A 14,343-nucleotide genomic window follows, 5' to 3' on the forward strand; every position below is an offset into this window, starting at 1 on the left:
GTAGGTCTGGTCCAGAGGCGGTTGTAAGGGATTGGTGGCTGGACTGAGAGGCACTGTCTTGGTATGGTGTCTCCGGGTTCCGGTAAATTGCAGGCACGGGGTTCTGCAAGGTTTGGGGGGTATTAATCCACGGGGTGATTAATACCTCATCTCTGGGTCGGAGTGTTGCGGCCAGGGATATTGGTGGAGGAAGTGGTTTCTGGACCGGGCCTACATGGGGTTACATGTACAGTTATTATTTATGTGTTACCTATTATTTGTTTGGGGTCGCCCGTTGGACGGCGCCCCCTTGTGTTAGTATGTTAATAATAGGTAATAAAGGCTGCTGTGGCCAATTTGTTTAACCAAGTCACATGCAGTCGGTGTGTTATTTATTAGGTTAAGTGGGTATACTAACCATCACGACCGGATAATCCTTCCTCAGTGGTCAAGAAAGCCATGGACCCCATAGGGGGGAGGGGCGACATGACCAGAGGGAAGGGAGGGAGTGAGGGGTTAATAAAGTGAATTAAAGGGCATTATGGGCCCTTATAGGGGATTGGTGGAATAGGGTCACTGTAGGGTGGGGAAGGGGCTAGTATATAAACTATAGGGGAGGGGTCTTACCTTCCTTGTGACTCCGGACAGTAAAGGATTCCCGCCCACCCGCCCTTGTGTTTTGCGAGTTCGTTTTGGCTATGTTTGTTTATAAAAAAAAAAAAAAAAAATGAAGAAAACAAAATGAGAAAATGGAATGATGCGGTTTTAAAACAAAAAAAAAAAAAAAAAAAAAAAGGGGAATACAGGTTAAGAGTCGTATGTTCTGTCGCAGCAGCGGGGGTAGGTCTGGTCCAGAGGCGGTTGTAAGGGATTGGTGGCTGGACTGAGAGGCACTGTCTTGGTATGGTGTCTCCGGGTTCCGGTAAATTGCAGGCACGGGGTTCTGCAAGGTTTGGGGGGTATTAATCCACGGGGTGATTAATACCTCATCTCTGGGTCGGAGTGTTGCGGCCAGGGATATTGGTGGAGGAAGTGGTTTCTGGACCGGGCCTACATGGGCTTACATGTACAGTTATTATTTATGTGTTACCTATTATTTGTTTGGGGTCGCCCGTTGGACGGCGCCCCCTTGTGTTAGTATGTTAATAATAGGTAATAAAGGCTGCTGTGGCCAATTTGTTTAACCAAGTCACATGCAGTCGGTGTGTTATTTATTAGGTTAAGTGGGTATACTAACCATCACGACCGGAGAATCCTTCCTCAGTGGTCATGAATAATATGGAATCACTCAATATGAGGAAAAAAAAAATAAAATTATGGAATCACCCTGTAAATTTCATTCCCAAAACTAACACCTGCATCAAATAAGATCTGCTCGTTAGTCTGCATCTAAATAGGACCGATCACACCTTTGAGAGCTGTTACACCAAGTGGACTGACGTGAATCATGGCTCCAACACGAGAGATGTCAATTTTAACAAAGGAGAGGATTATCAAACTCTTAACCCTAGAACGCGCAACCATATAAATCAACCATAGAAAAAAGAAAAAAAAGTTACCTAGCAGGCCTGCGAGGCCCCAGGTATGTGTTCTTGGGTTAAAAAAAAGTAAATCATTATGCAATGTTTCAAAATATGTTAGTTGTTCACAGTCAGCTGTGTCTAAAATCTGGACCAATTACAAACATGGGAAGGTTTTTAAAAGGCAAACATACTGGTAGACCAAGGAAGAAAAAGCATCAAGACAGGAAGCTTAAAGTAATGTCTCCAAAACAGGAAATTCACAACAAAACAAATAAGGAACGAATGGGAGGAAACTGGAGTCAATGTCTGTGATCGAACTGTAAGAAACCACCTAAATGAGATTTACATACAGAAAAGCTAAACAAAAAAAATGACTGCCTGAAGAGAACATGTAAATTTCCACAGTGATTGATATGGGGCTGCATGTCAGGTAAAGGCACTGGGGGGGGGGGGGAATGGCTGTCATTACATCTTCAATAAATGCCCAAGTTTACATTGAAATTTTGGACACTTTTCTTATCCCATCAATTGAAAGGATGTTTGGGGATCATGAAATCATTTATCAAGATAATGCATCCTGACAGAGAGCAAAAACTGTGAAAACATTCATTGAAAGTAGACCCATAAGGTCAATGACATGGCCTGCAAATAGTCCTGATCTCAATCCAATTGAAAATCTTTGGTGGAAGTTGAAGAAAATGGTCCATGACAAGGCTCCAGCCTGCAAAGCTGATCTGGCAACAGCAATCAGAGAAAGTTGGAGCCAGATTGATGTAGAGTACTTTTTTTTACTCATTAAGTCCATGCCTCAGAGACTGCAAGATGTTATAAAAGCCAGAGGTGGTGCAACAAAATACTAGTGATGTATTGGGAGTGTTCATGATTCCATAATTTTTTCCTCATAATTGAGTTATTCCATATTTTTTCCCCCTGTTTGGTCTTGAAAAGTAACAGTTAATGGTTAGCACATTAAGTTTATGATTTTTTTTAAAGCCAGAAAGTTGACATTTGAAATGACTTTACTTTTGTTTAAAAAAAAAAAAAGCAGATCACAGACATGGCACAAAACTAAACAACTGAATGAACGCCTCAAAGCCAGGTGATTCCATAATTTTTGCCAGGGGTTGTATGTGCGGTGTATTTATTTTTTGCATTTTTTGTAATGAAAGTTATATTGTTACACATATGTTCTACAAAACTCCGTCTCATCAACGCTTGCAAGAAAAAAATGTGTGAGACCAGCCTAACCCAGACAAACATCTAAAGACCTACAAGCCTTTCTTGCCTCACCCCAGGGAGATTTTGTTCAGCTGGCAGTCATTGGAAAATGCTGATATGAATCATTAATGTATTACATTTTCCGATACTTGTGTGTGTGTCAAAAATTTGTTATACTCGTGTAATCAATCGCCAATAAGAAAACAACCTTTGCATTTTCTGTAAAAATTAAAGATTTCTAAACACTGGGGTATAAGAAGCCCCAAATCAGCAGTTGCGTGACAAAAATCCCACCTCACCAGTTGAGGATTAAATGCAATGATCATTTAAAAGTTGTATTTTGTGTTTTTATGTTCTATTAAAATTAGCTGAATTATCTGTAATATTTTAATGTGAACAAAATTCCACTTTGAATTGATAAACATTAGTGATGAGCGAGTATGCTTGTTACTACTCGGTACTCACACGAGTATCACTGTACTCGGGCTACTCGGCGGGTACCGAGTAATCTCGCGATACTCGTGCTGTACTCGTGGTCTTCATCCCTGCATGTTGGCGCTCTTCTGAGAGCCAGCCCTCATGCAGGGATTGGCTGGCAGACCACTGCAATGCCACAGCCCTGTTAGTTGTGGAATTGCAGTGATTGGCCGGCCCGCACAGCGTGACCGAGCCTTTATACCGGCGGGCGCGCTGTGCTCTGTACACAGCCATCTCATATTCCCTGCTTTCCACGCCCACAGGCGCCTATGATTGGTTGCAGTGAGACACGCCCCCACGCTGAGTGACAGGTGTCTCACTGCACCCAATCACAGCAGCCGGTGGGCGGGTCTATACTGTGCAGTAAAATAAATAAATAAATAATTAAAAAAACCGGCGTGCGGTCCCCCCCAATTTTAATACCAGCCAGATAAAGCCATACAGCTGAAGGCTGGTATTCTCAGGATGGGGAGCTCCACGTTATGGAGAGCCTCCAACCCTAACAATATCAGTCAGCAGCTGCCCAGAATTGCCGCATACATTAGATGCGACAGTTCTGGGACTGTACCCGGCTCTTCCCAATTTACCCTAGTGCGTTGGCAAATCGGGGTAATAAGGAGTTAATGGCAGCCCATAGCTGCCACTAAATCCTAGATTAATCATGTCAGGCGTCTCCCCGAGATTCCTTCCATGATTAATCTGTAAATTACAGTTAAAAAACACACACAACTGAAAAATCCTTTATTAGAAATAAAAACCACAAACAAATTCCCTCATTACCAATTTATTAACCCCGACAAACCCTCCATGTCCGGCGTACTCCACAGTCCTCCAGCGTCGCGTCCAGCTCTGCTGCATGGAAGTGACAGGAGCTGCAGAAGACACCGCCGCTCCGGTCACCTCCACGCAGCTAATGAAGGGAATAGCGCGATCAGCTGCTGTCAGTCAGGTAACTCCCGGCCACCGCTGGATCCAGCGGTGGCCGCGATTAACCTCGGTGACAGCAGCTGATCGCTATACTCACCTCAGTTGGTGCATGGAGCTGACCGGAGCGGCGGTGAGTAGCGCGATCAGCTGAGCTGTCACTGAGGTTACCCGCGGCCACCGCTGCATCCACCGCTGGATCCAGGTAACCTCAGTGACAGCTCAGCTGATCGCTATACTCATCTCATTAGCTGCGTGGAGGTGACCGGAGCGGCGGTGTATTCTGCAGCTCCTGTCACCTTCATGCAGCAGAGCTGGATGCAACGCTGGAGGACTGTGGAGTACGCCGGACATGGAGGGTTTGTCGGGGTTAATAAATTGGTAATGAGGGACTTTGTTAGTGTTTTTTATTTCTAATAAAGGATTTTTCGGGTGTGTGTGTTTTTTAACTGTAATTTACAGATTAATCATGGAAGGAATCTCGGGGAGACGCCTGACATGATTAATCTAGGATTTAATGGCAGCTATGGGCTGCCATTAACTCCTTATTACCCCGATTTGCCAACGCACTAGGGTAAATCGGGAAGAGCCGGGTACAGCCCCAGAACTGTCGCATATAATGTATGCGGCAATTCTGGGCGGTTGCTTACTGATATTGTTAGGGTGGGGGGCTCCCCATAACGTGGAGCTCCCCATCCTGAGAATATCAGCCTTCAGCCGTATGGCTTTATCTGGCTGGTATTAAAATTGGGGGGACCGCACGCTGTTTTTTTTAATTATTTAATTATTTATTTCACTGCACAGTATACACACGCCCACCGGCTGCTGTGATTGGGTGCAGTGAGACAGCTGTCACTCAGTGTGGGGGCGTGTCTCACTGCAACCAATCATAGGCGCCGAAAAGCAGGAAAGCAGAGAATACGAGATTGATTAATGAGCGGCCGGCTTTTTCAAAAGAGGAAAAGCCGCCGGAGTTTAGTGAACAGCCGTGCAGCGCCGCGCCGGTGATCGGGGAACGGTAAGTAAGAGAGAGGGGGGGGAACTGACCGACAGACTGTGAGAGGGGGACAGACAAGACAGAGAGAGACAGACTGAGCAAGACCGACCGACGGGAGATAGAATGAAAAAAAAAATTACCGACATCGTTAGTAAAAAGCACAAAACGTGCGTTTTGGACATCGGAGTGCCACACAATGTTTTACGTAAAATCTTTCATGTATTAATCTCAAAAAGTAACATACACCAGCTCTATCTCACTATTGGGTATGTGCCCTTAACATTTCCGCCATGAAAATTCATTTTGGTGTCATTTTGGAAGGTTTTCTGGTGAGTCCGTAAAAATGGCGTAAAACTCGGACAAAATTGTTCACAGCTGTGACTTTTGAGTGATAAATGCTTCAAGGGGTCTTCCCCATGCTGTTGCCATGTCATTTGAGCACTCTTCTGAGAGTTTTGTGACATGTTTAGGGTTTCTACATGCTGCCGGGGGTCATTTCACAAAAATACTCGGGTCTCCCATAGGATAACATTGGGCTCGGTGCTCGGGCCGAGTACACGAGTATCTTGGGATGCTCGGCCCGAGCCTCGAGCACCCGAGCTTTTTAGTACTCGCTCATCACTAATAAACATATTTTATACTGATCCCATCTAATCACAGTACTGTGAATATGTATTTGCTGACAACTATATTTTCAATAAAAAAAGTGTTAATTGTGACATGTGACGCCCTGGCAAAACCAGGTAGTCACACAGGTAGGCCCCCACACAACACCCTTCCCACACAGGGTTAAAACAGCTGACCTGAAACCCTAGTCATCCCCCTTAGGGTAGGACAGACACCAGTGGGCGGGACCAGGCGGATGGAGAACACCCCCCTAGGGGTCTAGAGCACCCGGGGCGAGAAAACAAGTCAGTTAAGTTAAGTCTGAGCAGGAGTCAAGTTCAGATTAAGTTTGGAGTAAAAGTGGAGTGGAAGCTGGGGCTAGAAGTAGCTCCAGTGGACAGAGAAGCTGAAGTTGGCAGGTGCCGGGGTTGGAGCCCTGGTGCCTTGGCTAGGTGGCAGACAATAGTCAGAGCCAGCAGGAGACGGGAAGATGGCTGCGGAGATCAGAGGTGGACCGGGACAGGGTTGTAGCCCGCCGGTATCGACACCGGAGAACCGACCCGGAAACAGTGCACAAGTGAGTACTCAGACCCTGAAGCCAGGACTGAAACCGACGGCCTAGCTAATTAACCGATTGAGGGCAGGATTTTAAGTCCTGCCCCAACCTAAGTCCCGAAAAGTGACAACCACCCAACGAGAGGGATAGGGCATCCGCCAGGGCCCAGGAGATCCCATGGGTCAGAGTCGACGGGCATGGCTCCCCACAAAAAGGGCTGGGAGCGGACTCCCGCGTTACATACCGGGAAGTCTATTGAAAGAAAAAACACACAGTGCAGAGAAGAGGGACACTGACTACTAGCCGGGGTGTGGGACCAGATACACCCGTGAGCGGAGGCCGGCCACCACCACCTTAGTTTACCACAAAGAACTTTGTGTCGCCATACCGCCGTGCAACCTTGTCCAGTACCAGAACAACTGAACTATTCGACGTGTCCATGCGACCCCCAAGTCTGGAGCACCCCTTGTGCTGCACTGTAGGTCCGGTTCAGAGCAGCCCCGGCTGCTGGCATGGGGGCGGCACAGACACTAAATAAAGCTAAGAATAGTATTATAGGAATTGGTCATTGTCTTTATCACCAACTAATTAAAATGCCTAATAGGGGATTACAACACATTTTAATTCTTCTAATTCTTCATGAATGACATAAGAGGTCTAATATAAGATAAAAGCTGTATCATGTAGGCAAATGAGGTTGCAAGCTGTCAGAGGATATGTTCTCCTGGAAACCCTTCCTTTATTCCTCCTTTTGACTTGAATGATAGTGACGACAGTCAACCATGAAACTTTCTTTTACAGTGTACAGTGTACTTCACTGTAGCCATTCATGAAGACATGAATGTATGTATTACTTGAACTGTTAAAAAATATTTAATTGATCATGAATAATTTTCCAAATTATTAATAGAATTATTGATCAGGTTTTCTGTTCTTACTTTTGCAGTATTTATAGCTGAGCCATATCCAGTAGAAAATCCACATGCAATCAAGCAGACTTTATCCAGTGGAGCATCTTCATGTATTTTAGCAACAGAAATATCATCCACTACAGTGTATTCCGTGAAGGTGCTAGTACCAAAGAAGCTGTGAACAGCCATCCCTTTGCAGGTAAATCTGCTGGAGTTCTCATTTGTGGTGCCATCACATTTGCCAAGGCTAGTTAGAATTGAAACAATAAAAAGGCATTAAAACTAAAGCTTGAGGAAACATTGTACAATGCATTGTTGAAAACAATAATTTAAAGAGGACTTGTCACTTGCCATAAATATACAATTACCATCTGTTCCCCTGAATGTTTGCTTTATTCCTGTGCCTCCTTCTTGAAAGAAAGTACCGCAAAAAAGAAAATGCTTTTTATGTAAATCTAGCATTAATAGCTTAGAGGACAAGACACCCACACAGAAGAGTTGAAGATCACACCTTCTTGGCTAACAAGGCTAGGTTCAAAACGGTCAGAAGCTTGGATGAGTTTGACATGAGTAACAAGCATTATGGAAAGTCAATGATCATTCACATGCAGCTGGCCATTAACTGAGAAGGAAGGGAGGGTAGGGTTTTTTTGGTCACACTACGTCTGAGAATGTTTTATCTATTTGTTTATGTTTTATGCTGTAGACTGTGAGCCCTCGTGGGCAGGGTCCTCTCTCCCCCTATACCAGTCTGTCTTGTACTGTTAATGATTGTTGTACGTATACCCTCTCTCACTTGTAAAGCGCCATGGAATAAATGGCGCTATAATAATAATAATAATAATAATAATAATAATAATAATCTATATATATAATTGCCTTATTCTGTCTGTCTATCTGTCTGTCTGTCTTGCTCCAAAATTGTGTCCTTACGGTGACACAAAGCTGATTGGCCGCTCTGCTCGCCATGGCCCCGCCCCCCCACACGGATTGGCCGCTCGCCCAGGCTGCGCCCCCACACAGATTGGCCGGCCGCTCGCCCAGGCTCCGCCCCCCCACAGATTGGCCTCTCGCCCCGGCACCCTGCAGGCATTGGCAACTCGGCCACGCCACGCCCCGCCCCCCTCACGCAATGCACGCTAGCTCTGGCCCCGCCCCCCCACGCATTCCCCGAAGCGACACGGTCACGGAGCCACGATTCACAGGTGAGTACTGTACCCCCGGGAGCCCACATCAGCGTACGCCGCAAACCCAGCCGACACATACCCTCGTATTGCTGGGGCTGGCCGGCGTATGCTGGTGTGGGCTCCCGTGTGAGTGGGGGACAAGATACGCTGGTAACCATGCTAGCATAGTTACCAGCGCATCAAGGTCCTGCAGCGGCGTAACATACACACACGCACATAACAGCACACACACACACACACATACACACACACACACATCAGATCACACACACATCACATCGCATCCACACACTCACAACATCCTGGGATATCGCTTGCTTCTCGGCGGCGATACTGTGCTGTGAGCTTCCAGGACCTGCCGGAGGATCACATGGCCAGAAGCATGTGGTATCTCCGGATGTTGTGAGTGTGAGCGCGTATGTGCAATATCGTCAATGTGTGTGTGCGTGAGTGTATGCGATCGGGTGTGTGTGCGTGTATGCAATCGGGTGTGTATGCAATCGTGTGTGTGTGTGTGTGTGTGTGTGTGTATGCGATCGGATCTGTGAGTGTCGGCAGAGGAGCACGGCGTGCTGGAGGAGACTGGGAGGAGAGAGGCTGATCCTGGGGGAGGCTGGGAAAGGGAGGGGGGGAGGCTGAGAGAAGAGAGGCTGATGCTGGGGGAGCCTGAGGCTAGGGTAGGCTAGGCTGATCCTGGGGAAGGCTGGGAGGGGGAGGCTGGGAGAGGGGAGGGAGGATGAGAGAAGAGAGGCTGGGGGAGGCTGAGGCTGGGGTAGGCTGGAAGGAGAGAGGCTGATGCTGGGGACAGAAAAGGCTGATGCTGGGAGGAGAGAGGCTGATCCTGGGGAAGGCTGGGAGGGGGAGGGGGGAGGCTGAGAGAAGAGAGGCTGATGCTGGGGGAATCTAGGCTGATCCTGGGGTAGGCTAGGCTGATTCTGGGGAAGGCTGGGAGGGGGAGGCTGAGAGAAGAGAGGCTGGGGGAGGCTGAGGCTGGGGTAGGCTGGAAGGAGAGAGGCTGATGCTGGGGACAGAAAAGACTGATGCTGGGAGGAGAGAGGCTGATGCTGGGAGGAGAGAGGCTGATGCTTGGGGGAGAGAGGCTGATGCTGGGAGGAGAGAGGCTGATGCTGGGAGGAGAGAGGCTGATGCTGGTGCAGCATGGGGGATGGAGCATGATGGGGGTGCGCAGCATGGGGGATGGAGCACGATGGGTGCACAGCATGGGGGATGGAGCACGATGGGGGGTGCGCAGCATGGGGTAATGAAGCACGATGGGGAGTGCGCAGCATGGGGGATGGACCACGTTTGGGAGTGCGCAGCATGGGGCATGGAGCACATTTGGGAGTGCGCAGCATGGCGGATGGACCACGTTTGGGAGTGCGCAGCATGGGGGATGGAGCACGTTTGGGAGTGCGCAGCATGGCGGATGGAGCACGTTTGGGCGTGCGCAGCATGGCGGATGGAGCACGTTTGGGAGTGCGCAGCATGGCGGATGGAGCACGTTTGGGAGTGCGCAGCATGGCGGATGGAGCACGTTTGGGAGTGCGCAGCTTGGCGGATGGAGCACGTTTGGGAGTGCGCAGCATGGCGGATGGAGCACATTTGGGAGTGCGCAGCATGGGGGATGCAGCACGATGGGGAGTGCGCAGTATGGCGGATGGAGCACGTTTGGGAGTGCGCAGCATGGCGGATGGAGCACGATGGGGGGTGCGCAGCATGGCGGATGGAGCACGTTTGGGAGTGCACAGCATAGGGGATGGAGCACGATGGGGAGTGCGCAGCATAGGGGATGGAACACGATGGGGAGTGCGCAGCATGGGGGATGGAGCACGATGGGGGGTGCACAGCATGGGGGATGGAGCACGATGGGAGGTGCACACCTCCCCCCAAACACACACACACACACGCGCACTGCACAACACACCACACTGGGAACCACAAACACCGCCCTACACAGACACCCACACACACAGACAACGCCGCACACACACAACACACAAACACTGCGGCATACATAAATATACGCACATACCGCACAACACACACATTGCACAAAACATACCTCACCCCAAAACACACCACACACACACAAACCGCGCAACACACACACAACGCTCCACAAACAACGCAACACACATACAACACCGCTCTCACCTCCCGCCACACCCAGACAACACCCAGAACATGTACAGCCCCTACACAAACACTTGGCAACTACACACAACATCTAATATATATAACAAAAATTATACATTAACTACACAATAAATTCTAGAATACCCGATGCTTTAGAATCGGGCCACCTTCTAGTAATAATAATAATCCCCTGGGAGAGCCAGAGACTGCGACTGGCTCACCCTGGGACGCCTGCACACACCCTGCAGTGAAGCAAGCCTGTGCGTTGTGGTCATTGTTTCGCGGACAAAATGTCCGAGCACCCGCGATACTTGGCCAAGCTCCATGAGTACCTGAGCACCCCGTTGCTCAATCGAGTAATGATTAGACCCAAGCACACTAGCTCATATCTAGTTAGCACCTATCTATACACTACAGGTTAGAACATTCATATCACCGGGGAGGGGGGGGGGCTGACTGCAGAGACCTCTGCCAATTACAAGAATGTGGTTTTGAAATGAGTCGCTAAAACTGAGCAGTGACCAATCAATTTATTTTCTATAGGACTGATTGAGATAGCTGATGTACTTTCCTAACTGCAGTAGTCTCAGACATTAAATGGAGTGGAGGCACATATGCACAGCTAAGACTACATTCTGATGGGGTACTTGAGAGCCCCGTTCTCAGAATTGGTATGTGTCCCTGGGGTTTGAATCACAACCATGTTTAAAATGGTGCAGATAATAGATTATGTATATCCCAAGTAAAACTGTTAATTCTCCAATAATATCTAAGTTCTGATTCTGCTGAAGTTGTAAATCTAAAACAAATCAAAACTTTGATGAAATTTAACCCTTTATCAACAATTGCTGTACAATTATGCTGCATGTTAGGTCCACTGTATGATGCGGGTTCAGGAGCAGAGCCTGCATCAGCCTGGGCAGATGAAGCTATTGTTGTTACACAAAGAGAGCATCTGCCTCAAAGAGCAACAATCAAAGCTCGCAGCAACATTAATGCACCACAAAGCTGTCTCGGCTTCTGAAAATCAATTTCAGGGTGGATTACCATGTCAGCCAGGGGCTAACTGAAGGCTCTTTGTCATGACTGTAGTCCTGTGAAGACCAGCCTGAGGCTGGGCTTCATAGAAGATTTTCTCAGTATACTTCAATACAGTTGCATTGGAGTAGATTAACAAAGGGATCAGAGATTGCAAGTTTAAGTTCCCTAAAGGGACCTAAAAAAAAAAAATTTCACATACATTGCATCTTTATACATTACAAACATGAATATCATTAATACATACAAGCCTTTGTAGCAGAGATTGCTCTCTGGATTTAGGCAACTTCTGCATTCTCCACATTGAGGAACAAATAGCGGTATGACCTTGTCTCCTGTTGGATATACAGTAGGATTAAAACCACATTTGGAATATTCATGAAGGTGTTGAATTATGTTCAAGAGAAAATCAGTCAAAGGGTATTTTAATCGTAAAATTTGTCCATGGAGATGTTGTAGATCTCCTTATGAGGCCACAGCTCATGTTAGTCCCTTCCTTCTTCCAAAATGAAAGGAATCTAACTCTACAAGAATTTTCCCCAGGTTCATGACAACATGGGAGATATTTGGTTATGCCAGTAATTTAACTGTTACACTATCTAAAGATTCAGACAGAGGGAAGGTGCTGGCCACTTGGCTCCGGTCACCCACGGATGCAATTGGCTTATTGATGGGTTGACTGATTGTCTAACCTTGTCGTGAGGTATGCACTGTATTATGTAAGTGATTAAAAGATCCCTTGTGGAATATTCTTTGGGCAGAAATGCTGTACCCAAAAACACAAATCAGTGTTAACAATAAGAATGCTTTGTTATATTAGTGCATATATATATATATATCTATATATATATATATATATGTATTTCCTTATTTCTGCATCGACACAAACCAATACCCAAGTTTATTTTTTAAAAAGAGTTGTTTTTTTTCGCCAAAGTAGTAAAAAAAAAATATAATATGCTTGGCAATGTCGTAATTGTATTGACTAGCAGAATTTTGTGATCATAAAGCACAAAGCGAATTCCCTAACAATTGAAAAAAAATATTTATTTTTAAACTATGTAAAAAATTATTTTATGTACCACAAAAATAAAAAAAATCCCTGTATACACAATTATGGCTTTAATATTACGGTGGCACAAAAAAAAAAAAAAAGTTTAGAAAGTAATACAACTCTGCATATTTTTGTTATCATTAGTATAGTACTGACCCTTAGAATAAAGTAAAAACACTGAGGTGCATAACATTTAAGGGGTTGTCCCACAAAAAAGTTCATTTTAAATCAATAAAATAATTTACATGATTGGTCATGTTTAAAAAAAAAAAAAAAAAAGTTCCAGAGCTCAGATAATTTTATAAATATGCCCCTGCTATTTACTGTGTAATGGCAGTGTCTGACTATATAGGGATATGCTGGGTCAGCGTCAGCACCCAGCGCACCCAGGCAAGTGCCGGGGCCATGGACCGATGGGGTGTGGGGGGTGGGGGGGAGAGTCCACTTGCCGTCAGCATGAGCAGTGATTTTTTTTTGCGGCCCCCACACCAAATATTCTGTTGACCACAGTGCTCAGGGTGGCAGATATATTTTCTGGCTGGCAGCCCTTTAATCTACACACTAGTGATGTGTCGGTCGCGAACGATCCGACACAAAGATCCGGCTCCCTGCTGTAAACGACAGGAGCTGGATCACTAGTGTGAGCCACTAAAAATATCTAAACGGCTCTTTTCGCAATCAAACCCCGCCCGCCCGTGGCTAAACTCCGCCTACTCATCAATCTAATTGGCCGCTTGTAAGTGGGCGGGGTTTAGCCGCGGGTGGGCGGGGCTTTTGGCCCAAGAAGATCCCAAGCGTGAGCCCTGAGAGCAGGCTCCCACACTTAGCCACATTGGGGAGCGGGGCCCGGCCAATTTCAGACTACTGGGCCACTATGTTAAGTTAAACATTGTGCAGAAGGCAGGTCATGGATCACCAGGCAACACTATAGGGGACGGGACCCGGACGAGCTCCCCTTGAGAGGCAGCTTAACCCAGAAACTTGATTTACCAAGTTGTCAGCATCTGTTTATTGACTGAGTGAGTACCTGAGTGACTTTCCCTCTTGCCGGCACCCAGTGGCATTATCCAGAATCCCGGGGACTTCCCCTGCCCGTGGAGGGCGATTACACCTTGCTGCCCCACTCCATCACCCCGGGTGCTTCCAACGGCAGTGGTAGTACTTCCCCATTACCGTATACCACAGGTAGTGTGGCACCCTGGACTAGCCAGGTCGTCACAGGGACTACAACACGACACCCCCACCCAGAGATAGGCACATCAGTCAGACACAAATCCTTGTTGCCTCCCTCCAGGGGCTGATGTCCACACCAAGTGGGGTGGAGCCAGGCGGTTGGCCCCACCCACTGAGGAGTTCACAGTCCTGGAGGCGGGAAAAGGAAGTCAGAGAGAAGTCTGAGTTAGGGAAGTGGTAGTAGAGGAGCAAACTGACTGTGTCTGGGTACGTGGCCCGGGCACCGAGAGCAAGGTTGGCAGACAGTGGTGGCCGTCTGCAGAAGAGGCAGATCAACGCAGAACCGTAGGACCGGGGACGGGCAGTGGCCCACCGGTACCGAACCGGGGAGCGAAGTGAAGCCAGCACACACCGGCAGGGCCTGTGGACTACGACCAGGCTTGGAGTCGCCGTTAAACAGGTCAAATCCGTTAGTGACCGGAATCCCAGGGGTTTCCAAACAGCCAAGACCCGATTGAAGGCAACTGTCCAACCAGCACAAGTGAAATACAGCTACCGCCACAG

General features: G+C 47.4%; 1 protein-coding gene across 1 annotated transcript in view; it reads right to left on the reverse strand.

Moving 5' to 3' along the window:
- Positions 1-14,343, reverse strand: part of LOC142291938 (alcohol dehydrogenase 1-like) — a 143,984-nt gene that overhangs the window by 22,717 nt on the left and 106,924 nt on the right. Inside the window, exons 4-5 of the mRNA XM_075336911.1 lie at positions 11,800-11,887; positions 7,219-7,438 (exon numbers count right to left, since the gene is read on the reverse strand). Of these exons, the coding sequence (XP_075193026.1) occupies positions 7,219-7,438; positions 11,800-11,887 (308 nt within the window). The remainder of the gene's footprint in view (positions 1-7,218; positions 7,439-11,799; positions 11,888-14,343) is intronic.

This window comes from Anomaloglossus baeobatrachus, chromosome 1, assembly GCF_048569485.1.
Source record: "Anomaloglossus baeobatrachus isolate aAnoBae1 chromosome 1, aAnoBae1.hap1, whole genome shotgun sequence".
NCBI lineage: Eukaryota > Metazoa > Chordata > Amphibia > Anura > Aromobatidae > Anomaloglossus > Anomaloglossus baeobatrachus.